This window comes from Chelon labrosus (assembly GCF_963514085.1).
Source record: "Chelon labrosus genome assembly, chromosome: 21".
Classification (NCBI taxonomy): Eukaryota; Metazoa; Chordata; class Actinopteri; order Mugiliformes; family Mugilidae; genus Chelon; species Chelon labrosus.
In genome coordinates, this window is record NC_140354.1 from 9,519,374 (window position 1) to 9,547,048 (window position 27,675).

A 27,675-nucleotide genomic window follows, 5' to 3' on the forward strand; every position below is an offset into this window, starting at 1 on the left:
TCAGCGATGACGACAACGAGCGTCTCAGGCTAAGTTCATGAATCATTTTTATACGCTGTCCTCAGGTGGGAGGTGGATCCAGATTACTGCGATGAGGTGAAACAGACGCCCCCGTATGACCGCGGCACTCGACTGCTAGACGTCATGGATATGACCATCTTTGACTTTTTAATGGGTGAGAGGAAAAGAAAGTATTAACAGACATACTTAGCGGACAGTTCAGTTGCTCGGTTTGAACGTCAGCAGACAGTCTTGTCCATGTCTACATAGATGCATTATTGAGCAGTTGAATTTTAGATTTCCTCTCACCTTGTGCAGGTAACATGGATCGCCATCATTATGAGACGTTTGAGAAGTTTGGAAACGACACCTTCATCATTCACCTTGATAACGGAAGAGGGTAAAGGCATTTAACTACTTGGGCCCTTACGGTGACTGAGGAATAAATATACCAGAGTCCATAACTGTGATAACTCACTCTTAGATCTTTACCTCCACCCTCATAGGTTTGGAAAACACTCCCATGATGAGATGTCCATCCTGGTCCCTCTCAGCCAGTGCTGCAGGTTAGACTTTTGGTTGTCCATGAATGCTAGCCTTGCTAGCTTCAGGTCGCAAAGGAGGTCTACAGTGCATACCCTTCAAAAGACGCTAGCTAAAAGGAGCATTTCTCAACAATCTCAGGCCAGATTGCCATGAAATGCACTATTTATATCTACAGATGAGATATTATATGGTCTGTGGCTCACAAATACAACTATTTTTCTGTTTTAAGGGTGAGGAAGTCCACTTTCCTGCGTCTCCAGCTGCTCGCCAAAGAGGAGTACCAGCTGAGCTCCCTGATGGAGGAGTCTCTGCTGCGCGACCGCCTGTCCCCCGTTCTCATCCAGCCTCACCTGCAGGCCATGGACCGCAGGCTCCGACTGGTGCTGCAGGTCCTGAGAGGCTGCGTAGAGAAGGAGGGCTACGTCAACGTCGTGGAGGAGGACCTAGTCGGCGACACGTCCACCCACAGGGGCCCGGGCCACAGGTAGTGAGGCCGAGGCCTGAGGGGGCGACGAGAGCCACCTGTGACGCATAGCTAATGGACCACACGCGTGGCTGTTCAACCGATGGGATTGCGCCGGATAATCCCACTTCTGATATCAAGCTGAATTCAGTGAATTCCAAGACTTGCCATCATTGCCTCTATGGAAATTGCTTTTAAGTGTTCATATAGAAGAAACTCTCTACGGATGCCACACGAGACTGTGCTTAGACAGAGACTTTGTATTTGTTACAGATGTATTTTAGTTTTATCAGATGTTGTATAAGACACAAAGGAACCACTGCTGTGTTCAGATCATGTCCCGTTCTGAATATGGAGGCTATCGGTATGTTTTGTGTGTTTTATTATATTACTACATAACCAAACTGGAACGTACACAGTGGTCAGACAAAAAGCTTTACCGGTTATCGCAATGTATGGAGAGGTTGAGAAACTGTATGACGTTTTGTTTTCTTTTTTGTAAAACATGTCAGAATTCAACGTTCTTATTGAATGTCACAAAGATCGGAACAGACTACGTCCAGGATTATACGGCAGTTTATAGTCTGTCTTTATAAGCTTTTTTTTTGTCTTGGCACAGACTTCAGGAGAGTCAAATGTTATTACATTCTCGTGCACAGCGGAAATCGGAGTGTGTATCACACTTTAGGCAGGGGTGCGCCGTCAGGAACAGCAAACCTTGCAATTGACCATTTGTTGGCCCTCTGGCTGGTCTGTAGGGGCCCAACCAGAGGGCCCCTGCTCTTTGTTAAGTCGTAACTTTCTATGTAACTGTTGCTTAGTTAAACAATAGTAATGAGGAGGTCGATTCCCATAGGAAATGTGGAAAAGCTGCGATAACAGACGCGCGAGCTAACCATGCTAACGGACATTCAGTTTTTACATAGTTATTTTATTTCCACACTTGTTGACTGAAGGTTTTTCACATATTTGAAAAATCAAACCTACAAGTTTCAATGCTAACTATATCTACAATGATTCCTTATGGTAATGTTTGTCTAACCTTGCAACAATAACATAGGTTCCCTCTGGTTGGAGGTCAGCCGACCAATCGGAAGCCCGGCAGAGAGTCAATTGTTTGGGGCCCGGTGAAAAGAGACTGAGGGCCCCCCAGATGCCTGTGTTCATTAAGTTTAATTTGGACACTTGTTTATGGAACTAGTGCATACGCCTTTGCTTGGGACCTACCTTAGGATCACCACTGACTGCAGTTCAAACAGTACTTTCACTTAGCCTTAGTTCAGCTTTATATCTTTCATATCATTAGTAGTACTTCCGCTGTTCCCTGAAAGTCTAGCTTGCGCTACACGCAGGGCAACAGAACAACACTAAAATAACACGGACCAAGCCAAAAACACTCTCAGTGCAAAGACCGAAGGTCACACTGATACATCGGTGTGTCATCTGATTCAAATTAAATATTGTTGAAGCATTTTTTGCTATGATATCATTTCAAAGTTTACATAATGCAAATTGTTAGCATATGTATCGTTTCATTTGTTTTGGTTTCACGCCCGAATTTCTATTTATTCACAAACAATGGCAGTGGTTTTGTAACGTTTAGGCTCTGGTTTGGCTTCATGTTGCTTTATACATTGAGAACTATCTACCTTAGAAACTTTAATATTTTAATACTATTTAAAATTGGTGTTCTTTTGAATGCTATTTTTTTTTTTGTGTTCAGACGATAAAAAAGAAAAAAAAAGCTGTTTGATTTTGGTGCCAGTGCAATTTTCTGTTTCCTAATAAGAGTCCTGTGCATTGGCTAACCCAGTAACTGTGCAATGACAGAAATACAGTACTTGAATGTTTATGGGTTGGCAGTATGGACAGGATTCACAAAGCTACAAGCGGTGTAAAGTCTGAGTGGTCTCAAGTGTGAGGAGTGCTTGAGGGTGACAACAGGGGTTAAAGGCCTCGTCGAACCACAGGGATAACCACGGGCACTGTCCCTCGATTTTCACGTGTTCAATGTAAATACCTATAAATAGTTTGAAGATCTACCAAGCTGCACTGCACAGTGATTTGCCTCTGTTCTCTGCTCTCGCATTGTTACTGTGAAGTTATGTTTACCAAGCGATTAAAGTGTGCAATAAAAGCAAAAGTGAGGACGCATCGCTCGGTGTCTTGCAGGTGGCCGCAGAGGTTGTGCACGCGAGCGGGGGAGGATCGTCAGCTCTCTGCAGATGAAAGTTTTGTTTCAGATTGTTCTCTCGAGCCTGTCCAGCTGCAGAGAAAGCGCAGCCTTCAGCGTGATCATTTAAGGAACCGAACGACATGTCAATCACCACATGCAGCTTGCACACAAAATATAACTACATGTACTGTATATATACAGTATGAGATTCAGTATGAGCTGCTCTGGTTTAAAATGAAACGTGCTTCTACAATTTTACAAAAGGGCAGCACAGTGGCGGGGTGGCTAGCACTGATGCCTCACAGCGAGAAGGTCCCGGGTTGGAATCCATGGGCCGACTGGGTCCTTTCTGTGTGGAGTTTGCATGTTCTCCCTGTGTCTGCGTGGGTTCTCTCCAGGTACTCCAGCTTCCTCCCACCGTCCAAAGACATGCTGGTTAGGTTCATTGGTGATTCTAAATTGACCATAAGTGTGCATGTGAGTGTGAGTGGTTGTCTGTCTCTCTGTGTTAGCCCTCCAGCAGACCCTGCGACCCTTAACAGGAATAAGGGGTTACAGAAGATGAATGAATGAATGAAATTTTACAAAAATAACAAACGTGATCACTTGAGAAGCACCTCACTCACAAAGGTCATGCCTTAATTGATGCAAGGTAGGGATGAGAAGGGTTGAGGGGACGATTAAAAGGAATCAAAGGAGTCAAAGGGAAGGGATGAGAGTGTCCGAATATGGAGATGGATGAGGAACCGAGGGAGTGAGACACAAGGTGGGGGCACGTCTCAGGAAACATCCCACTGGTCCCTGCAATGAAAAAGGGGGAAAGGGAAATAGAGAAATTAGACGGTGGGACGGTGAGAACTGAGACTAACTGAGGGAGAGGGGTCTGATAGACCTTCACGGGTAAGTGAAACAGAAACCAGGGGTACAAGCAGCCAAGGCTTCCTGAGACTTCCACACCCCGAGTCTCACTCCCTGGGTTACTCTGCATCTGAACACAATCTTTAAACTCCCTCTCATCCCTTCGCTTTGATTCCTCTCAACCCTTCTTTTCGACCCCTCTCATCCTTTGCCTTCGAGCCGTCTGAACTTGTCCCCTCCGCCCCTCTCATCCCTCAGCCAACCAATAAACTTCTTTGTAACTTAACTGATGCTCTCCTTCTTTACAACGTTGTTTAATTCCTGCTTTTAATTTCAAATTTCAAGTCATGTTAATTGTAAGCAGGTGAAATAAAACGGCATCAAAATAAATGTTTAATGCCCTGAAGGTCACATAATTTGATAGTAGGCTCATTAGAAATAGAGCGATACAGTGCTCACACCAAAGACGACAAATATTAAATTGCATATCCGCACGGCAGAGGAACACGTGGCGCTGTCTGCGGTGCTGAAGGAGCACCGGGGGGGACCCTGTCATTGTTTAACGCTGTCCGTGGTGCTACTCGAACGGTGGCTGCGTCTTCAGCGGCGCTGTCCGTGGTGCTGAAATCACGCTACACTGTCGCCGGTGCGCCACAGGCAGCCCAGTGGGGGACTGGGACCACGGACAGCGCCGAGATGTTCTCCTGGGTCAAACCGGTGGGCAGTCCCAGGGATGGGGGAGGTGAAGACAACTTTGAACTTCCCAGGTAGCTTTGAGGTCAGATGACATGTTTAGAGCCCTCAGGGCTACTTTGTCTTCTTGCTGTGATATCAGCTGTTCAGTAGTTTAGTGGTGGAGATATCAGAGGAAGGACCATAACTTCTTGGCAATGCAGTCATTATTATGCATTACATACACATATCATTTATTTATTTATGAGTAACTTTCATGAAGTTAAATGTACAGCAGGACTGCTATGTTATACTGTTATATTAAAAATGATGCTATATATTGTGATTTCCCTATTATAAGGTTAATTTGCACCAAACTGCATTTCGTACTATCTCCCACTACACGCAATGGCAATGTGTTTAATCTAATCTAATCTAATCTCATCTGGTTTAATTTTACCTAAATAAAACCATATTATTCACCAGGAGAGGGCGCGAGTGTTCAATCTATCAAAACCACCTCAATTAAAGAATTTGTTTCTCCCAAAGTCCACTAGGTGGCAGTAAAGACTCGCGTTGGAGTTGTTCACGTTTATTTATTTATTTATTTTTACCACAATTAGGACGCTGTTTGCTGTTCAGAATAAGAGCTAGTGCAGGCGAATCATACCTCGAAGTGATGGACTTTCATTTACAAGCAACGACTGGGGCATTTTTCACCGCCTTCACTTAACTTGAAAAAAAAAGTTAATCGTCTGTGACGATTTAAAAAACAAAACAAAAGCTCATTTGTTGTAGAAAAATTGTGTGTGTGTGTGTGTGTGTGTGTGTGTGTGTTGGGGGGGGGGGGGGTAAAAGAAGGGGCACGTGAAGGAAAAAAGATGCCATGTGGGGGGGAAAAAAAAGAGAACTGTAACGTGTGAAAGTCCACCGTGTTGTTGCATTAATCAGCACCGCCGCTAGATGGTGCAATTCTAAACGTTTGCTATCAATTCCTCCGAGAATCACAAGACAAATAAAAGTTTTGTGTTTACATGCGATAATATGTTCGACTTCTGACGCGTGTTTGTTGATTTCAGTTGTTGTGGCACACGTTCATAAACTAAACTGAAGATAATTTTAGTCCAACTGACCACACAATATATATCCCAAGCAGGATTTTTAACAGTATCCTTGATAACCCTCTCTGTATCTCTCTCTCTGCCCCTTCCCTTGCCGTTTTACCCACATCGGAAGACCACCCCACGTTTTCTCACCTCGCTCAGAGGCAGCCTCTCTCCTGCCTAGCAACAGTATACAATGCCACTGTCCTCCCGTCTCTATGGCAACAGAGAGCAACCCCCCATCCTGTCTTGCTTCCCATTGATCCAAGGTGTGTGTGGGTGAGTCCTCGGCGACCCTGACCCTTACACCTCTCCTGGACCCCGATCGGTAAGCTTGAATTATGTCTTAAAATTGGTATAGATCTTTCTTGGAAAACTTTTTAACTATTTAATGAGCAGCAAAAAGGATACATGTGGGTCTAGGTGATGGCGATAAAGTAATTAAATATGCATCATATGGACTGCTTGATTGCAGAAATGAAATCACCAAAAATACATGTGAATATGTTGAGGGATGAGCTGCTGAATGGTGTGGACACACTTGTTGTTATCTATTACACAGGCACTATCAGAATGGAAAACACACTTCGTATAAAAACAAACTACATCCAGGCACACCCCCCTGAAAGGTGCACCCAGAAACAGACGTGCATGCGCGTCAGATCGAGGTGAGATGAGAGACGCTTTTTTTTTTTTTTTTTTATCAGAGGCAATTGTTTTTAACCCCGGTACATCTCGGCTGATGTCTGCGCTGTAGGCAAAATCACGCTTCACTCAGATCCGCATTGATCAAGACAAAGACGCCCCGCAGAGGATAGCTGCACTGGAGCGATTTGGGCACACGGGCGCGATCACGTGGCCGCACACACAGATTGGCTACGTGCATCTGGTTGGGGGGGGGGGGGGGGGGGGTGGCTCCTCATCTCCAATCTGTCGAATCAACACATCTCCTTCAAATATGACCGACGTGGTCTCCTCTGCTCAGGCCAAACCGAGCGGGGGGTGTCAGACTAAGTCTCCATCCCTTACTTTCCCCGGAGGCGACGGTGAGTCAGATTGCTTTTACGGCCCCACGCTGCGGGGAAGTTTACAAGCTTAATGCCACTGTCACGTCCGAGGAAACGGTGCATTGTTCCACTTTAAACAGCGGGCCTGACCACCTTGTTTTATTTATTTATTTTTGTTGCAGTCGGCTGAGCAACAGTCTGGCATTACGCGTGCCAGTAGGAGCGGGCTCCGTGTCTGAACTCATGAATTATTAAAAAGGCGACTATTTCGCGGCTGCAGCTAAAATTAGGAACGGCCTTATGCCGGCTATAATTAGAAAGCAGATGGAAAGCGTTCATTTATAATAGCACATGAAAGATTTTGACATTTTCAGGTGACGATGCTGCGCGAGAAAGGGAAATGGAGAGAGGGAGAGAGAGAGGGAGAGAGAGGGTGAGGGAGAGAGAGAGAGAGTCCCGAGCGATCGAGCCTGGCGACAGAGACAAAACTCCCCCTGTCTGTCGTCAAGGTCAGACGGAGGCGCATCCTTCACCGGGGAGAGAAATTAAACTCCAAATCAATCGCCCTTGAACCTCTGCGCGTGTGTGCGTTCGCGTGCGGCTCCCTGACTGCAAATGCGCACTTGGACGAATTTGTTTATGAACGTGTGAAGAAAAAAAAGAAAAAAAGAAAAGCGTCTTCTCCTCGCCTGTCCACCCTGGCGTGTGCGTCTTGCGTGCCTGGAGCAATCACGGGCCATTGCCGTAATTGCACAGCGCGCGAAATATATATATATATAAATATATACACATACAAGGAGGGGAGGATGAAGGAGGAGGGGGCGTCGCGCGTATATGAAACACCCTTGGATGCACAGGAGAATGACCGAGATGGGCTGCTCGGTGCGCTGCGGCAAGCGCTTCCTCTTTGCGCGAACACGGAAACAACAGGAGAGGATGCTAATTATTGACGCGCGCCCGGGCAAGCTGCTCAGCCCCTCATCTGTCACTCAACAAGAGGAGGATGAGAGAGAGAGAGAGAGAGAGAGAGGGAGAGAGAGGGAGAGAGAGGAGGAGGTGGCTGAATGGGAGGAGGAGAGCCACAGTCCCACTCCCCCCTCCTCCTCCTCCTCCTCCTCCTCCCCCTCCTCCTCGCCCTCCCCTCCATCTCTCCTTATTTTCATTCATGGCACAATCGGCGACACACGCATGCACATATCTCCCCCATGCAGCGCCTGGCTCAGCCCCTCTCCATCAAAAGACCATTCTCTCGTTCACACGCACGCACGCAGACCCACTTTCACGTGGGAGCAAACACACTTTTTCTTCTCTCTCTCTCTCTTTCTCTTTTTCTCTCGTTATCTAATTTCCCCATAAACACAAACACGCGCGCCGGAGCATCTTTTTCCTATCACTGTCTCTCACACTGGGATTTCGGTCGCCTCTTTTCATACACGGGTAAACACACAAAACGCGCCTTAACGCGCAGGCACACGGCAGACACTAATAACAAACAGCAGAGGGAGAGGAAGAGAGAGAGAGGGGGACACATCTAAGCCGAACAAGATAAAGAAAAAGAAGGACACGACGGAACAAACACGGACGCACGCTGGAAAGTGCGTGTTAAATTCTCTCTCCCTCTCTCCTCCTTTGCACACACACACACACACACACACACACGCACACACCGTTGTCTTCCCAGACACACATGCAGCTCGCTCGCCACCCACTCAGCCGGAGAGAGAAGGGAGAGATGGAGCAAGAGAGGGAGGGGTGAAGGAGGGAGAGCAAAACCTGAGATAGAGAAGGCTTTGAAGCTGCCGTTCGCCCTTTTTCTCTCCTGCAGGGTGCTTCTGAGTGCAAGAGAGAGAGAGAGAGAGAGAGAGAGAGAGAGAGAGAGAGAGAAGGAGCAGGTGGTCCCACAGCTCAACCATTCCTCTCCTTCATACTCTCTCTCTCTCTCCTTCTCTCTCTCTGCCTCAGCTCTTTTTAGGCCTGACACACACACACACATACACCCCTACACACACAGAGGGCAATGGCAATCACTCCAGGATAGCACCCCCATCTTCTCTTCGTCACACACACACACACATCTGAGAGAGCGGTGGCTGTCGGACAGGCTGCTACACTGCCCAGCAGAGGCTGCCGGACGAGGCACCCCAACACCCCTCCCCTCACCTCCCACCGTAACCCACCACCACCGCCGCCGCCCCCCGCCCTCCCCACCTCAAGCTAATTCCATTATACATCCCCGACTGGAAGGAAGAGGGGCTGTCTTCTAATTGCTTTCTTATCCCCCTGAGTCCCCCCCTCACTCTCTCCTTCCCCTCTCCTCCACCACCATCATCATCCTCCTCCCTCCTCCCCTCCCCTCCCTTCCTTGCAGCCCGCCCCTCGCCCTACGTGCACTCAACATGGCAGCAGACAAGCAGATGAGGGAGGCAAGCTAGAGAGCAAGAGAGGGGGGGGGAGAGAGAGAGAGAGAGAGAGAGAGAGCGAGAGGAGAGAGAGGCAGGCAGACTGCCGCTATCAGGGAGCTGGTGCCATTTTCAGCATCGCAGGGTAAAAGGATTGAGCCTCACCGCTGTACGCTGTACGGCTCAGTTCAGCTCGCCTCAGCTCAGACCAGCTGAACAGGAGGGGAATTGGAGGGACAACAAAAAGAGGAGGGAACGGCCGACCCCTAACACAGGTACCTTGCTTTTCCCGTCATTTGTTTCTCTTGTAAGGCAAGTTGGACAGGAGCACAGTGCAGATGGAAGTGAGAGCAAAAGGGGGAATGGCAAAAAGGGGGTGTGTGTGTGTGTGTGTGTGCCTGTGTGTGTGTAGGTCTGCGCGTGCATGCCGAACAGGGGAGAGCAGGATCTCTCATGGGACTGCGTGCTATTTTCATTTGCTGGGTGTTCTTTCGTAGGGGAAGAACATTTGCCTCCCACACACACACACACACACACGCACAGAAACACAAAAACACACACACTCCCAACACCTGCCTCAACCCTGTTTTCCAACCAGCATCTGTCCAAACAGCAGCAGCAAGGAAAAACAAATCAGAGTCCAAAACAAAACTGCGTCTCCTGTCAGAACACATGGGATACATGGGGGGGGGGGGGCTTGTTTGTCTTTTTCCTCCCTTGCTGCGTTCAGCGTTGCGAGCCTGAGGATGTGCTGCGTAGTCTTATAACGGGACACTATGTCTGAGCGGTGGCGTGTCATAGCACGCTGTTTACTCTACCTATTGCATAAGGAGAAAACTGAAATGCACGCACACACACTTGCACACAAACACAAATATTAATATTATCAAACCAGAGATGAAGACATCTTGTAATCTGTGTTTATTTGTGGTATATGGTTTCGTTATTCTACCTCTATTTGTGTATTTTTTTTTTTATTTCGCTTGCATGTTTTCAGTGCAACTAAAGTTCACATGTTATTTTTAGTGCGACGTTGCTTCATTTGCTCCGTCCCAGGATGCGTACAGGTCCCGTACGTGCGTGAGGGCGTGCGTTTTCGCATGTAACATGCTGCACGGGCTCACTTCAGAGGCGGCTTTGCCACAGCGTGCCATTTAAAGATGCACTAAGACTGCAGTGTCACTGCTGACTGAATGTGATGCTACCAACAGCCTTGAGGAGAGGGGGAGAGCGGATGAGAGAGGGAGATAGAGGGAGATGGATTGAGAGTGAGAGAGGACGGGAGGGAGGAAGGGAGGAGGGCTGAGAGAGAGAGATAGAGAGAGAGAGGTGTGTGACAGAGAGAGAGAGAGGAAGAGTAAATAAAGCAAGGGGGAGGTGGAGAAAGACGGCAATATGTGTTCATGCATGAGTGTTTGTGCACGGTGTGTGTGTGTGTGTGTGAGAGAGAGAGAGAGAGAGAGCAACAGGGAGGAGGGGTAATGACAAAGATAACGCTCAGAGGGTGTAGAGAGGTGTCAGGGAGAGAAAACAGAGGTGAGATAGAAAGCGGCTGTGGCCTGCGTGTGTGTGTGTGCGTGCGCCTGGAAAGATAGCGGCAATGTGCGCACAAAAGTAAGAATAAGAGAATGATAGAGCGGGAGAGGGACGGCGATAAGAACTGAGGAGCAGGAAGAATATATGAATGGAAGATGAGTGGCTGAGCTCCTATAGCGGTGCAGCGGCGTGGCTGCTGTCAACACATAAACACTTGCACCAGGATAAGGTGTGTATATGTGTGTGGTCTTGTTTATATGAAGTTGTGGGGACCAGTGTTTCTTGGAGCACTCACGCTATGGGGACATTTTGTCGTTATGGGGTCCTATTTTCTGGGTTAGTATTAGAGTTAGGCCTAACCCTTAGGGTAAAGGTTACAACTGGGTTATGGTAAAGATTAGGGTCAATGGAAGCATTATGTCAATGGAAGATCCTCACAAATATAGTAACACAAGCTGTACACCGATCAGCCATAAGTAAATGACATTGACCATCTTGTCACAATTCAGTGTTCTGCTGGGAAACTTTTGGACCTGGCATTCATGTGGATGTTACTTAGACATGTACCACCCACCTAGACCAGACCAGGCACCCCCACCCCATAGCAATGACAACTCAAAAAACATGAAAAACAACAAAAGGTGTTGACCTGGCCTCCAAATTGACTAGATCCCAAACTGATCAAGTATCTGTGGGATGATCCACAGAGGCCCCTCCCCTCAACCCATAGGACCCAAAGGCCCCCATTAACAACATTATGTTGCCAGACACCACAGGACACCCTCAGAAGACCCATGTCCATTTTCTGATGAGTCACAACTGTTTTGGAGACACAAGGGAGACCTACACAATGTTAGGAAGGAGGTCATAATGTTATGCCTGATTGGTGTAACTCAAAGATACACCTCCACAATCGCACACACAATTATAATAAAAGTTCAAAATATCTACGGCTACAAATATCTGTTGCAGAATGTGTTTTGAGTTATGTCTGTGTGCATGTGTCTAAAAGGAATGGGTTCTGTAGTCAAAAGAAACAGACAAGACACAGTGAGGCAGCGTAGCTCAGATACACAAATCACCGCTACAGAGACGAGAAAGTGAAGTTTGTACTCCTTTTCCTCTGACGTTTTCTCCTTCACACACTCATATTCAGCCCAACAGTGGGTTTCCTGCATGATGCAACACAATGAAAGGAAGTCGATTATCATGGAGATTGGGAGGCGTGTGGAGAGCAGGTTTCTGTGTGTGTGTGTGTGTGTGTTTGTGTGTGTGTGTGTGTGTGTGTGTGATGGTCAGTAAAGGGCGTACTGAAATTGGCAACTCATTGTTGTGGTGAAATGAAAGGTGAACGCTTCCCTCTGAGTCTTTCTCCTTCCCTTGTTTCTCTCTGTCTGTCTTCCTTCCCCTCTCCGTCTCTCCCGGACCACAACAAATATGTGAGGTCGAGGGGAGGAGAGGGGGGAAAGCGGGATAAAGGCTGCAACAAGAAACAAAACCTTAAGAAACAGGAAAGCCGTGTAATGGTCTTACTTTCTTTTAACCTTGTTGATCAGCCCCTTCGTTTGTATCCTATTATTATCTGAGTTATTCTGAGTTAGTTTTTTTTAACTAGACGTTTATGCTTTCAGTTTGCGCCACACGTGTGCCCCTGAGTTTCCAAGCAACTCACTGTAAGCCCCAAGTGCCGACCTAATTGCCCTGGAGGCTCATGGTTATTTACTATGGGGGGGTTATTAGGCAGACAGAGAGAGAGTTAGAGACAGAGAATGTTTGTCCCTCATTAAAAGCAACCAGACTATAGCACCATCACTGGAAGCACAGACACACACACACTGTCAGCTAATGAATGTGGACTCTCCACCTATGACTCATAGCGTGTCATTTGTATTCACACTGAGTGGCAGTTCGTGTTTCCTTCTATAAATAGCCGCGAATCTTCCTTAAATCGCTGCTGTTGTGATTTTTGTTACATATCTGAGACGGCGGGCTTTTTTTGCTTTGTTTTGTTTTTTTATTCAACAGCACCTCGGCAACATAGCATGAACCGGATGGACTGAATGACCCGCTAAGGGATGCAGGGGCAAATATGGGATGTGAGGCCCTGCTTAGTTCCCTACTCGCACTGTCTCACACATATAGCTTCCCTGGAAGCTAGCCACCTTAGCGCAGTTGCCCTTTTATCTGCAATTTGCCACACAAATGCAAAATCGGGGTTATTCAAGATCTAAGGACCCTGGTAAATTGTAATCCAGGGTTTTATGTGTGCCTAATTCTACAGGTGTTTAGTTGCAGTTAGCAAATGGCACAATTTGTACCACTTTGTCTCCGTTGTCTGAAAATTTGTTGCATCAAACAGAATTTCCTATACCTGCCCGGATTATTGCGGACACGTACATGTGGTAAAGCCTGCATGCTCACAAAGGCGTTAACACATGGAGTGCGACCTTACCTGACGCCTACATACAACTCTAATGCAGACTCCAATTTTTTTTGCCTCTCATCTTCCCTGCTTCTACACTTAGCATCATCAGACCTCACACACCGCGTATTTCCAGTCGCTCAGCTTGGGTTCAGTGTGACAGGGCGGGTACACGCTGTTCCGGCGAACAGCGTACAACGGCAGCTAACCTAGATCTGATTACACACAGTCGCTCCTCGCGTGCACAACTGCGTGTGTGCATTCATACGTGTCAGTGTGTGTCTAGCCTGCGCTCGGGCCCTAATGCAGATTTTTATTATTTTTTTTATTATTGGACTAGCCGGGACAGCGGCGGCGCAGTGTGTTTGTCGGGCGACGCCTGATGCATTCCCCCCTGCGAGGGCGAGGAACATCAGAGATAGAGATGGATGGGGGTAGGAAGAGGGGGATGGGGCAGAGGAAGAGCAAGAGGTTACTGCAGGGGAGAGAGAAGACAGGGGATGTGATGAGAGGAGGAGAGCGAGAGGGAGAGAGAGAGGAGGGGGAGAAGAGGCGGGAAGAGGGAAGGCTCATCTGTATGCTGGTTACTGCGAGCTGCTTGTTTGATCTGGAGGGAGTACTTAGTGCTGGATGGTGGGATGCTGCAGCGTAGGGAAGGCAAAAATAAGGATTCTGCGTGTGTGTGTGTGTGTGTGCATGAAAGAAAGAGTGTTTGTGCGTGTAATTAGGTGCGAGGTGCTGGGTGCAGCACTTTGCTCATTAAAGGGATCTGGCTGGTGTCCAACCCCGTGCAGTTCATCAACTGTCCTTCGTGTCTCTCATCCACTTCCTCCTCTCTCCTCTCATCTGTCCTCTCATTCCCTTCCTCATCCACATCATCTCATATTTTCTCTCTCCTTATCCCTTTTTCTTCTCTTCTCTTCTCTGTGTTCTGCACTTTATCGTGCTATTCCAGTGTTGCTGCAACAAACCACTGCTTTGCAACGGTGCTGCTGACAGACAGAGAGGCGGAAACAAGGGCAGTGGGTGACATCTTTCGTCACTGAAGTGCATTCGATCACTTGCCTCATTAGGGGCGACTAAATAGGACTTGTAAAAGATCAGTAACGAGCACATTTGCTTCTATCCACACAGTGCACGCGCGAGTGTGAGGTCTCCCAGACACTTTAGGTCCAGATGAATGATTTATTTTTTTGTTTTTTCATCAAGTTGTGTTTATGTGCTCTCTGAGACTCACACCTTGTTAGGAGAATACCACTGTTTTGCAATTGTAAAATATTGAAATTAAAAAATTCACTGCTCCTGTGAGAACGAGCCCAGGTATGTGTGCTGTTAACAGCAGAGACTAACAGTGCTGTTGATATGCGGCGTCGCTGGCAAAATGCATGATCAGGGCTTTCACTCAACATCAGCCAGGGTTTGGGTGATTATGCTCCCGACTACACTGACTTCAAGCCCACTCTCCGTTTTGCAAGCATGGAGAACTGATATCAGCTCATTATTAACTTTATTATTAAGTTTTTTGGCTCTTTTTGGATGAGTGTGCAATTGCGGGGCAAAGTTTTATTCGCCCGCACAGCTGTTGCGAATGTGGTGCATTTTAAAGGACTGGGTTAGGGTTAGGGTTGCTCATGTGCGTGTTCAGCTAAATGAGTTCTGCTGCAGTTTTGATGTCTTATACAGGGAAAGAAAATAAATTAGGAAGAAATAAACAAATTAGGCAGGCAACTGGATAGGTTTTTATCCTGCTGAAAGGAGTGAATAGGGATGGCAGAGAGGCAGATGGAGAAACTAAGAAGAGAGGCAAAGAGAAGGAAACAAATAAAGAGTCAGGCAAATGCATCAGGGGGATGCACAGGGAGAGAATAAAACAGTTTTGGAACAGAGAAACCCAAATGGAAATCACAATGCCATGTGGAAAATCTGAACAAAATGGAGAAACAGCTATGAGTCAGACACCGAGATTGTTTTCCATACGTTATGTGGGAGAAACAGAGAGGAGGAAATAACAACCATTAGAGCTCACAGGAAGCGTGCGCAATAGGACCAGGCAACCGTCAAGGATCGCGCCGGAGCTAGAAACTGTCACCGGTTCCTCGTCTGTGTGCTGATCACACGGCATCAGCGGTACTTTGAAAAGTTTTCTATCCTCCTCCTGCGCCTTCAAACAGCTGCCGGAGTTACATAATGCTAGGCTGAGGAAAAGTGAAGAGGGAGATGAAGGAACCAAGAGGGAGAAGTGTTACTGAACATGACATGCTACACAAAACACGCACACATTCAGATGCCGCAGCCTGAAAAGGATTCTCATGCAGATGAGTACAGTTTTGTTTCTTTACTGTTTTGGCAGTTTAATTATGCTGCTGATATTATTGCTAAATTTATGGCAATGACAGAAGAAGACTTGCAGAAAGATAGTAGAACTCATGATCACACCTGAGCTACATTTCTTAGTATAGACTGTGGGGGCATGCTCATATGTCAAGCCGTTGAGTGTATTGTGAACAGGCATGTGCATATGAGTGTGTGTAGGTGTTCGTTGTGGGTGTAAGACTAAAATTAAGATGTACAGTAGCAGACTGTCAGTCTAACTCTGATTTCATTCCAAGTAATGCACATCACAAACATGCAACCTAAAAGATAACCTAACTGCATCCAATATTTGTTCCGAAATGTCTTAAAACACAGATTCCTTATGAAATAATATTTTTCCCATATGATTTAAAACTATAAAACTATATTTTAGAAACTAAACTTTTGGACCTGGCATTCATGTGGATGTTACTTAGACATGTACCACCCACCTAGACCAGACCAGGGACCCCGACCCCATAGCAATGACACTGCTTGATGGCAGCAGCCATCCCCAGCAGGACGCAGCCTGACACAGGCACACACACAAAAACGTTTTAGGAACAACTAAAAAAACATAAAAGACAACACAAGGTGTTGACCTGGCCTCCAAATTCACTAGATCCCAAACTGATCAAGTATCTGTGGGATGATCCACAGAGGTCCCTCCCCTCAACCCATAGGACCCTAAGGCCCCCAATAACAACATTCTGTGCCAGACACCACAGGACACCCTCATAAGGCCCATGTCCATTCTCTGATGAGTCAACTGTTTTGGAGACACAAAGGAGACCTACACAACTAAAGAAATTCAAGTAGATATGCCTTCTTCCATTGAAACAGCAGGATAAGGGTCAATGGGTAACATACCATAGCTCAGGTGCACAAACATTAATAAATAAAAATGTCCCCGACCAATTACAGCACAACAAATTTCAAATTTGCAAAACCTTAATTTCTATCATGGCGATGTCACAATCAGGATCCTCATCTCGGCCCCTGCTGAGTGCATTACCCCCACCCCATATTCTGGCAGCACTGTTGCCAGGTTGCACATTTTGTGTTTGCTTACATGCATGTGCATGTGCCTGCATGCACATATATGTTTTGCTTGATTGGCTCGGTGTCGCGGTCAAAAAGTGAGTTCTCCTCCTGTGAATTAGCTTCCATAGCAACCGGTGCCACGCAGACAGACCAGCCGGGCCGCTGAAGTGAATGAACGCCGCACTGCTTGTGCGATCAGGGTGCAGGCCCGATGCCAAATCTGGGTACAGTGGGCACGCAGGCACGCCGGTGGGCCCAGACATCTAGGTGTTGCTGTGGTGACAGGAGGACTGTTAGGTGGGTGTTGGGGTGCACTGGTATGTGGATGGCAGACAATGTCAAAAGGGCTGCGATATTGGAGTCATTCTGCCTAACACTCCTTCAGTTTGTTTTCCAACTGTGTCTCTTCCTCCATCGCTATTTTTGTTTGTTGCTCAGTACCTCTCAGCATTTCATCCCCTGTTCTCTCTCTCTGTTTGCTTTCCTACTCTTATCTCTCTCTCTCTGTTTGCTTTCTCCTCTCTCCTCTATTCTCTCTCTGCGTCTCTGAGAAAGAGGTTGCGGCATTGCGGAGGTGGGTGTAGTGCGGGGGCAGAGGAGTTTTTTTTTATCAGAATGTTATTGTAGGAGCTGGCCCATCACCTTGGATACATTCACATATGCAACCCCCCCCCCCACACACACACATACACACACTCAAGACGTCAAACGCACGTCAAAAGCTAGCAACTAACAGTCGAGCCTCCGCACAAAACAAAAAAAGTGCTCTCAGAAGCTGGGCCCAACACAACTCACGCGGTGGGCTGCGCTAAATCAGCCGAAGAGTTCCAGAGAAAGGACAAAACACCAAGCGAAAACAACACAAACACGGACAAAACAATCATGGCACAGACGTCAGAGATGGACTTCACGTTGCCTTGTGATCTAGACGATAGCCACGTCCCAAGGTGCGGTGCTCAGTCTCCCAGACAGCAGCGTGAGCAGGGGGCGTAGCTGGGATGTGGCTAATTGCTGATGTTCTCATGCAGAGCAAAACATGAGGGAGATGCTAATGACCCCTCTCTCAGATGTCTATCGACGGGCCTATCTGTAGCCATGGTAGCCGGGATGAAAGCGCACACATGCGCCCGCAAATTCACTCTCGCAAAACACAAAGTCACCTGAGGCTCAGATGAGGGATAAAGCCGGAGCCAAAATTTGAAATTAAATTATAATTTGATATCATCAATTATCGCACTTGTTAGGGTGTATTTCCGCTATGTTGAGCGTAACATAATGAATGCCGAGAATGGAACTGCCAGGCTATTCTGAGCAACAATATTGCCTTATTATACCTATCGCCTCTTTGGTGGAGATAAAACCATGAGCGTTGAGCGTTTCCACAAAGAAGGAAGGAAAAAAGAGAAAGAAAGGGGGAAATGGAGTGAAGGCTGCTGAACAGTGGAAGCACCTGGGAGAGAATAAGAATAGTAATCAATCACATGGCGCGCACACATACATGCACAAGCACACCGAGGCAAACATGCGCGTAGCACAGCTGGGCTGCAAAGAAGCCATCTGTAACACCGCGATATACCACTTGGTGCACGCATGCATGTCCGCGTTTGTGTGTGAGAATTAGCATTCGCCCTAATGTTTGTACCTGCACGCATGTGCAAGAATCAAGATCGGCCTCCGGCTTCGCTCAACCGCGTCGCTCCTTACCGTGGAGAAACACGGGTCTGGAATTTACAGGCGCTCATTTGCCAACACGCCCATGCTCACCAATCCATGCCGACAAGCGCACACACATCCACACAGAGGCTCTCACCTGCAGCCGTAGGCTACATAGCAGTGCGTACTGAGAAAAAAATAACTGGTTGGAAAAGGGGCAAAGAGCAAAACGGGTTGAATGAAAGGGAAGGAGGGGGGTTTGTACATCCAGGAGGATCTGTAATGAAATCTTGGTGACTCAGACAGGAAGCTACACACTTATCCTAGCTGGATAACACAGAGGCAAGGGGGAATGCATCAGCCTGCATTAGCCCGGCTAGCTAATATCAAAATCTGTGTCAATGTTATTAGCATGAAGCCACGTCTAGCAGTCTAGCGCATCCTTGATCCTGCTGAAAAACAACCGCCGCAGCCGTCTCGGGGGGAGGAATTAGCTCGGGCTGGCCGCAAATCACCGCCACCTAAGCGCGCCCCCCCCCCCCCCCTCCGTATTAAATTAGAATAGTTTTACCCCAGCGTTGCTTTTAGCGCGTTAGCCTGCGAGTGAGTGAGTCACTGGCTTTGCTGGGAGAAGCCGCTGCACAAATTTAAACATCAGAGCAGTCAACAAACCCTGGGCTATCTCCGTGGCCATATTTATTCATGTGGTTTTGACGGCCGCGAACACACACACACACACACACAAACACACACACACACACGATTAATAAAGGCTTGGACAGAGGAGGGAGCGCAGATGAGCGTCAGATGTGTGTTTCAAGGACAATGCTGGCGATATTAGTTAATCTTGTCGGTGTCAACGAGTCCGGCGCAAACACCAAAACACACAGCATCACATGAGCAATGAGTTATGTTTTTTTCAAGACGTGAAGCCTGTGCCCTCTCAGGAAGAAGAGGAAGTGGACGTTTTGTCATCCTTTCATATCCCTCTCTCTGTCTCTCTCTCTCTCTCCTGACATCTCCCTTCTTTCCCCTTGCATTTCTTTTCATCCGTCTTTGTACCTCCTCTTCGCCGTAACAGCTCCGTCTTTCAATATGGCTTTCTGCTTTGCTGCCACTTCCCCTCCTCCTTTGAGTTATCCCCATCTCACTCTCTCTTTATCTTCTCCCTCAGAGCCTCCATCTTTCACTGCTTCTCCGAGCCTCTTCCGTTCCCCATCTCTCTCTCTCCCCCTGCTCCTCTTTATGCTCTCCACTTATTCCTCGTGCTCAGACGTCTCTCCCTCCCTCGCTCCCTCTCTCTCCCTCTCTTCCTCTTTTTCAGTTTTCTGCTCTGTTTCGCTCCTTCCATTATTCTGCCCCCTGCTCCCTCAGCATCCTACACCACACCTCCTCCCTCTCGTCCCTGCCTCTTTCCCTTCTCCCTCCCTTCTTCCCCTTCCGCCTTTTTCGATCTTCGGCTCACATCTGCTAGTCTAACACCAATCGCCTCCCTTTTCGGCACGCTCCCCTCGCTCCCCCCACCCCCCTTCACCCCCCACCCCGCTCCCCATTACACTTCATTACTGGGTCTGTTCTTTTTTATCACTCTTCCCCTCTCCGCCCCCTTCTCACTTTCGGTTATGACGCATGATTGCATATTCCCGTCTCATTCAGGCAGCCACACGCTCACACACAGACACGCGCACACATCCCCGTTAATGTATTCAGCGTGCATAATGTCACCGTCAAGGTTAACAGCTGAGGTGCAATGGCGAGAGAGAGAGATTCAGGGGTTATGGGTAATGTAGGAAATACATTCTGATTAATGATTTTATTTTATTTTTTTTGGTACACATCAAGGAAAATATTGAAGGATAACCGGAGATCCTCTAATTAAATGGAAATAATTGTCGCGAGTGTTTGGAACTGAAGGCAATCAAGAGAATTTCATGCCGTTTTAGCCTCAGCCCTCCATCTTTGTGCCCCTCATTTATGTTTATTATTAGGAAGAGCTGCCATTGTTCCATGGATAATTCATTGACATGGACGGCAGCAGCCTCCCTGTGTTTGTTTGGGTGTGTGTTTGTGTGTGTGTGTGTGTGTGTGTGTTTACCACGCCAGGCAAACAGATGCAAAACGCATGACAAGAAAATAACCTTCCCTCCTTCGTCTCTGGCGATGACGAGACGCCTCCCTTGCGCCTCCCCTCACTCTATTTTTATCATCTTTACAACCCCCATTGCCTCGGTCTCTCTCTCTCTCTCTCTCTCCCTCTCTCTCGTCCTCTCTCTCACTCTTACTGTCTGTCTCTCGCTGTTTCCGTCTCTCTGTCCTTGGGTGTCTGCAGTCAGCTGTGTCTGCGGGCCATTAGTGCCCCCACCCCCTCCATCCATTTTCCCCATCGCTGATTCCTCCAGCAGACCTTACCCCGCACCCCCTCCTCCTCCTCCATCTTGCTCTCTCTCCTCCTCTCTAGTCCCTCTCTAGCCCTCCTTCCGTCCTCCGTCCCTGTGACCACTGGGGCTCCATTGTCACAGCGACTGCCGATAACAGCCTTTCGGCCCAGCATTCCCTCACACCACTGCACCAGACGTAGATTATTTGCACAGGGACGCATCTGTAAACATCAAAAGTCAAAGGGAAATGTGCGCACACATCGGCAAGCGTGCACCAGCAAAAGCACATCTAAAGGTTATTCATACAGCAGATAGCATAAACACAAACTCGCTATTGCAACGCGCTAATCCACCAGAACTCCACAGTCAGCATCCTCCCTTTTATGTTTATGTAAACACCTTATTGTGCTGCTAGCCTCTCGCGGCCGTCTCCCGATATGAAAAGTTATTGCGCTGCATAATGCGGAGCCATTTACTTTTCTACAGCGCCCGCCCTCGCTCGCTCGTCATAATAAAACCGTGATTGATCCACTTTCCAAGTGGCTCACCGGCGCTAACGTAGTCTTGAACGTGCACTGGAGCGGGGAGAGCAGGCCGCCTTTGAGGAAGTGGGCCACGGGTATCGCGTCCCCGGTGAATCCAGCGCGGTCAGCAGAGGAGAGCAGGGGCCAGGGCGCTTGTTGTGCAGATGGTGATTACTGTGTCATCCTCTTTTTTTTTTTCAAATGATTGAAATTAGAGCAGGATTGCAGCAGCTTCGATTCGTATACCGCCAAAGTCGGGGTTAAAGAAAATGAGTGTACAGTGACTGGCACTATAATATAGGAGATTTATAAGGAGGATTTCTGTTGATTGCAAGCTTTGTAGATTGCGATTACTACTTGCAACCAATCATTGCAGGTTGCTAACATCACTAGGTGGTGACTTCATTCAAAAAGCACATTTCCTTAAAACATAACATCAACAGTGGCCCTAAGATATCCAAAAACAACAAAGCAAAACAAAGTTTCTTTAAGACTTTCACCACTCCTGTAACTATCTGCTTCAGTCCTAAATGACTGGTGGGGAGTTGGGGTTTCCTTAGGAACATCTGCAACTCACACCAGTAGGGTCACCGGATGCTCACCTTGGATGGGAGGAATTCGTCCACACAAGTTGCGTAGAGCTGAAGTAGCTACTTGGATGAGTGGCGAAACATCTTCAAGAAAACGCAACAGTCCCGTTGCCTGTTTCAGCTTTGCTTTTTAGGAAATACCATCACCTGAATGAATGAGAAGCTTCACTGACGTAAACATATCTAGTGATTCAGACAGCTCAAACGATGGAATCAGATCTGGAAAATAAATTAAACATATGACATATTCAGACATTTAAACAGCTGAAAATTCACGGTACTGTTACGTCTACGTTTCTTCCATCTCATGCTGTATTGTTGCGTTGCCTAACAGGTGCTAAACGTAGATTAGACGACATGACTTGAGGGTTAAAAATGACTACGCTGAATGGTCCAAAAAGCGTTCCGTGGAGACTGCATTCTGTTTCATTGTCTTTATTTTTCTCCCCTTCATGTCCCTTCCAGTGTGAGCGCGTTCGCCTTCATTATGTACGCTCGATGCACGTAAGTGTGTGTGTCTGTGTGTCTGGGGTGGGCGTGATTGCGCGTGTGTGTGTGCAGCGCGGAGATGGTCGGGCGCAGTTGAATGTCTGCCGGCTTTGGCGGCGAGATGACAGCTGTCTCTGCCACCACACACACACACACACACATACACACACATACACACAAAACCACACAAACGCTTCACAATCCATTTTAGGTTCCTTTTAAACACTGAAGGACAATAAAAATGGGTCGTCCGAAAAAAGGGGGGCAAGCACTGACAGACACACACGCTCGCGCGCACACGGCTGTACACAAAATGAAGGCCCATTGCATCATCTGCGTCTCCCTTTCCCATCAGCTAACACTCCCTCCTCCTCTTCCTCCTCCTCTGCCTCCTCCTCCTCCTCCTCTGTCTGTCCTCCCTCCCTCCCTTCCTTCCTTCCTTCCTTCCATCCGTCCATCCATTACGCACCTCTCCCCCCTCCCCTCACAGCCACTCTATTGATTGAGCCATTCAATTTCCGGCTGTAATTCAACTACGCCGTTGCACTTGAATATGTAAACGAACCCATGGGGGTTGCCGGCTGCTGTTGCTGTTGTCATGGAAACATCTCGTCAAACGGGAGACGGGCCTCCTTCGGAGTTGGGAAGGGGAGGCAAGGTGAAGCGTGTGTGTGTGTGTCATTTGAGACCGAAACTTTGACGGCGGCGTGCGGGCTAGCTGGGGCTGGAATGACCTCGCCGTACCCTTGGGCATGCGTGGATGTTTGTGTGTGCGAGAGAGAGAGAGAGAAAAATACTGAATGTGTCTGCCCGGCTCTTTCAAGAATCCCTCCCTCTACTCCTCCGTTTCCCTTGAACATCTTTCCCCATAACCCCGATCTCTCCCTCCCTCTGTTCTCACCACCTCTCATCTCTCACCGTATTATAATAGCGCACCCCTCTAATCGCACTGACGGGAGAACAGCAGCTCTGCGCGGCTTCTGCCACCGTGCATGTACGGTAACGACGCACAGAGGAAATAAACACATGCAGGATTCATATTTATATTCGCCTTGTTTTGTCTTCCCATACCGCGCGCACACACCTGCGACCTCCCAGAAACGATAACACGACGAGCCTCGCATCCTTCAGTCATTAACGTGCTCTGCTGTTTTGCTTTGGGGACGTTTCGAGGTCACGGGGATGTCACGCCGCGCTCCGTGTGTTTGTGTCTGAGAATGTGTTAGCCTGCTGCCTGTGACTATGTCATGTGCGCTTGTGGTTTGTGTATCTGTGCTGAGTAAACTGCTAATAAACCCCCCTCTCCCCTCGAAAAACACCCGAGACCACGGTTAATGCTGATAAAGAGTTAAACCGTCTTACCTGGTAGTGGAAGAATATCTTGTGTTTTTCCCCGTAGGTCTGAAGGTTTTTTTTTTTTTATTTCCTCATTTAAGTTTCTCAACGTGGTAATAATACTAACAGAATCGTGTCAGTTGTTTAAAATCAATGCACAACCTCCCCCGCATTTCCCAATGGATAAATTATTAATGCAACTCATACAGGCAAGGGCATTTATCTGAACAGTATTAAGTTATATTTGATGATGTGTTTGGGGTTAGAGCGTTTAGCTGGCACTCGGGCCTCATCCTTTTCACGAACAATAACGCTTCAGTTTGGCTCTGAAAGCAGATGGGGGCATTTCCTCTGATGCAAAAAAATATATATATGTGTATATATATATATATATATATATATATATATAATCCAACAAATGGCTCCCACCGTGGTTTAGTTTGAACTCAATTTTGGGAGAAAGTGGAAGGCCTACTGGGCGTGTGCTTGTGCGTGTGTGTGTGCACTGCTAGGCAAATGAGCTTGTCAGTATGCGGCGCAGGCTCCTCTCTGGTGGCAGCCAGATGACAGTGCAGTGATTGGGCTGATTTCGCCGAGGACGTGAGGGGAAATCTGAAGGCTGCCTCGGGGGCTCAGGTGCTTATCACCTCCCCGCACACATGCACGTACCGCCCCTCGCGCGGCCGCAGATTTATAGGCACATTCGCGCGCATGCAGATGTGTGAACTTTTTGCGGCCCCTGCACAAACGCGCGAATGTGCGGACGTACGCATGAAGCCGGAGACGAGTGCTCACTTGGGTGACACACACACACGTCCGCACCGCACTTAAACGCACTCTGCCTCTTCTACTTTATTACAAACTTAATTATCAAAATCTCAGGCGACGCTGCTGCATATACTATCTGTCTGTTTGTCTGTCCACCTAACGCCAGCCGCACACTCACACCATTCTGCAGGGTTGTGTGCGTTTGTACGTCTGAGTCGGGGAGCAATAATTATAGCCCGGGGCAGGTGGGAATGGGGAAATTAGAGTTTGCATTCTCTTCCTAAGACAATCATTGACAATTAATTACAGCATAAGTGGCAGTTGGACCACTACAAACATACACGGGGGGAACAACATTATTTTTTTTGCAAAGGTCAGGCTATTTACATTTGCATGTCAATCAAGACTTTGTATGAATGCTTGAGTTTTCTGGATGTGGTAATGACCTCCCAGTTGTTCAATATAATATCAGTTCACAATCGAGGCATGAGGCATGCCCAAATGGGTTCTGTATGACTTTGAGACATCATGGATAACTGCTCGTTCATGCACAACGGTTTAGTTATTTTTGCATCCTCACCGTGGCCGGGCTGCACGCTGAGATTTGCCGTTTGATGCGAGCTCATCGCAGTAAATTCTTAATGTCGAAAATGTTAACATTTCCTGATTATAAGTAGTCAGTTTTAAATTGTTCTGCCCTTTTGTTCCACATGAATTAGCCAACATGTTTTCCATGAATGCTGTTCAACAGGAAAAGCCAAACCACATTTCAATTAGCTTAATTAGCCCAACAGTTCAGAAGTCCATCTTGAGGCGTTCATTCATACTATACACCAATCCACCACAACACTAAAACCACTGACAGGAGAAGTAAATAACATTGACCATCTTGGGGCAATACAATGTTCTGCTGGGAAACTTTTGGATCTGTCATTCGTGTGGATGTTACTTAGACATGTAGCACCCACCTAGACCAGACCAGGCACCCCCACCCCATAGCAATGACACTCCTTGATGGCAGCAGCAGTTTAGGAACAACTCAGAAAACATGAAGAACTGCACAAGGTGTTGACCTGGCCTCCAAATTCACTAGATCCCGAACTGATCAAGTATCTGTGGGATGCACTGGAACAAGCCTGATCCACAGAGACCCTTCCCCTCAATAGGACCCAACATTCTGTTCCCAGACACCACAGGACGCCCTCAGAAGGCCCACGTCCACTCTCTGATGAGACAGAACTGTTTTGGAGGCTCAAGGGAGACCTACACAATATTAGGAAGGTGGTCATAATGTTGATCGGTGTATGTTTGACAGAGGGCATGTTCAAAACTGTTATTTGAAATCTGGATCAGTTTGTTTGCGGGATACTGGGAGGCAGATAAGTGAAACCAACAGCTGCCCATAGCAGCCAGACATAGAGTGAATTGAGCTCTGATCTGGACAAGCAAAGGAGTTTGTTGTCTTCTTCATATTTGGACTTCCATCTGTGTTTACCTTCTTGCCCCATCCCACAAACCAATGAGCATGGTCTCACGTGACTTTGGTAATTTTGTTTTTGGTAAATAGACGTGTAGTCTGACGCAAACAAACGTTGAGGTTGCAGTTGTATTGCTTGCGGCGCTGCTCCCGGTTAGCTACAGCATGTAGCATTGCCAAGTTAGCGTGATAGCCAGGAGCATAAAGCAGCGGCACAGCTTGTCAACAGGCAAGACATGCAACTACTTGGGTACTTAAAGTATTAACAATTAATAACCAGTCAAATAAGGTACCTAATACACACCGTGTCTGCCATTTCTAGGGTTTTGCTGGTCGTTTTATAGGACGCCAGAGGGGGAAAATAAGATCATTTGGACAATACTTTTTTTCTATAATGTTAATTAACTGTTAACTGGAAATGTTTGCCTTGGGACCCCTAAAACGGTGTCCCCTACTTTCACCAGAATGATTTTTCAGCTCCAGAAGCCATTCAGTGCTTGTAACCGACCCAACACCAACTCAGAAATGCAGTTTTTCCCTCAGTTCACGGTCGTGGAGCAATATAAAGTAAATTACCTTAGATGGCTGACAATAGATTGAAATGGGAGCTCTGAAACAGTACTAGACTCAAAAAAAAAAAAAGAACTGGCAAATGACACAAGATGAATTGAGGGTAAAAGGACAGTGAGAGGTTCAAGTCTTTGGTGTCACTCCACTTCGTAAATGGCTGCTGTCAGAGAGGAGAATATGCGAGACATCCCGCCTATTTCTCGCCCGTCTGCCTGTCCGTATGGCTGTCTCTCTGCATGCCTGTCCATGCATCTGGCTTTTCTTGATGACCATCTTGCTGCCTGTTTATCTGTCTTTCCCCAGCCTCACACATCTGCCAGCAGCGGGAAAGGCCGCAAATTGAACATTTAAGATTCCCTCTACCTTTGCTCTTACCCATTTGCTCTGTTCCCCTTACTTTCAATCCATTTTTAGTGCTCGCTCGGGCCTCCCTGGCTCTCTCCAGACTGGGTTTCTTCCTTTCATCTGTGTCCTTCCCCTGTCTTCTCTCTGGGCTAGAGAGGGGGAGAGAGAGCGAGAGAGGGGGGGCGGGGGGTAAGGGATGGCGTGAGGAGATCACAGAGGAGATGAGGCCGTGTGGTGCGGATGGATAGACAGATGCATTGATAAAGGCTGCCGACTGCATGGCACACTTGCTGCATAGCCAATTTCTCTCCCTCTCCCTCTCCCGTCCTTTTTTTTTTTTTTTTCATTTCAGGACTAATGCTCCCGTTGCCTTCAAATGTCAGTTCAGTATGGCAACCTATTAGACGGTTAGCCAGAGTGGCTGACAGCTCTCTCTCCCCCCTCTCCCTTTCCCCCTTGCCTTCTTGCACGCGTTCAGGACAGAATGATTGTTTGAGGCTTTGTGCAGTCTCACAGAGTAGGCAAGAGAGACAAGGGGACAGACAGTCGTTGAGGGAGCAACTGTCAGGTAAATACAGTGAGTACAGTAGATTTGCTCGTGTAGAATGTTTCATGTAAAATTATTTTACGCTAACAGCGGAAGGCAGGGCTACCTGTGTGTCACTTGTCGCGATGCACCCACCCATGAATAACACCTGTCTTGTTCCCTTCGACTTCGTGGTGTTTTTGTTTTGCTTTGTTCACGAGGTGGTGGAGACCAAACCAGTGCATCAGGTGGATCAAAACACACATCCAAAATGAACGTTACCATTGCTCCATGATCTATTTGCCATAACAACTGCTAATCCGCCAAAAAGTCAGAATAAGATGTTTAGGGACAATTTAAAATGTGAGTATTTCAGTTGTATGCTTCTTGAGATGGGCAGTACAGTGGTGCAGTGGTTACCTGTCCAAAAACAGGCTCGTTA

General features: G+C 47.4%; 1 protein-coding gene across 1 annotated transcript in view; it reads left to right on the forward strand.

The window, feature by feature from the left end:
* The window catches only part of fam20ca (FAM20C golgi associated secretory pathway kinase a), a 36,244-nt gene extending 33,038 nt beyond the window's left edge, over positions 1 to 3,206 (forward strand). Inside the window, exons 7-10 of the mRNA XM_084570962.1 lie at positions 66 to 175; positions 319 to 400; positions 507 to 566; positions 776 to 3,206. Coding sequence (XP_084427088.1) covers positions 66 to 175; positions 319 to 400; positions 507 to 566; positions 776 to 1,034 — 511 coding nt within the window. The 3' untranslated portion in view covers positions 1,035 to 3,206. The remainder of the gene's footprint in view (positions 1 to 65; positions 176 to 318; positions 401 to 506; positions 567 to 775) is intronic.
* The last annotated feature ends 24,469 nt before the right edge of the window (positions 3,207 to 27,675 follow it).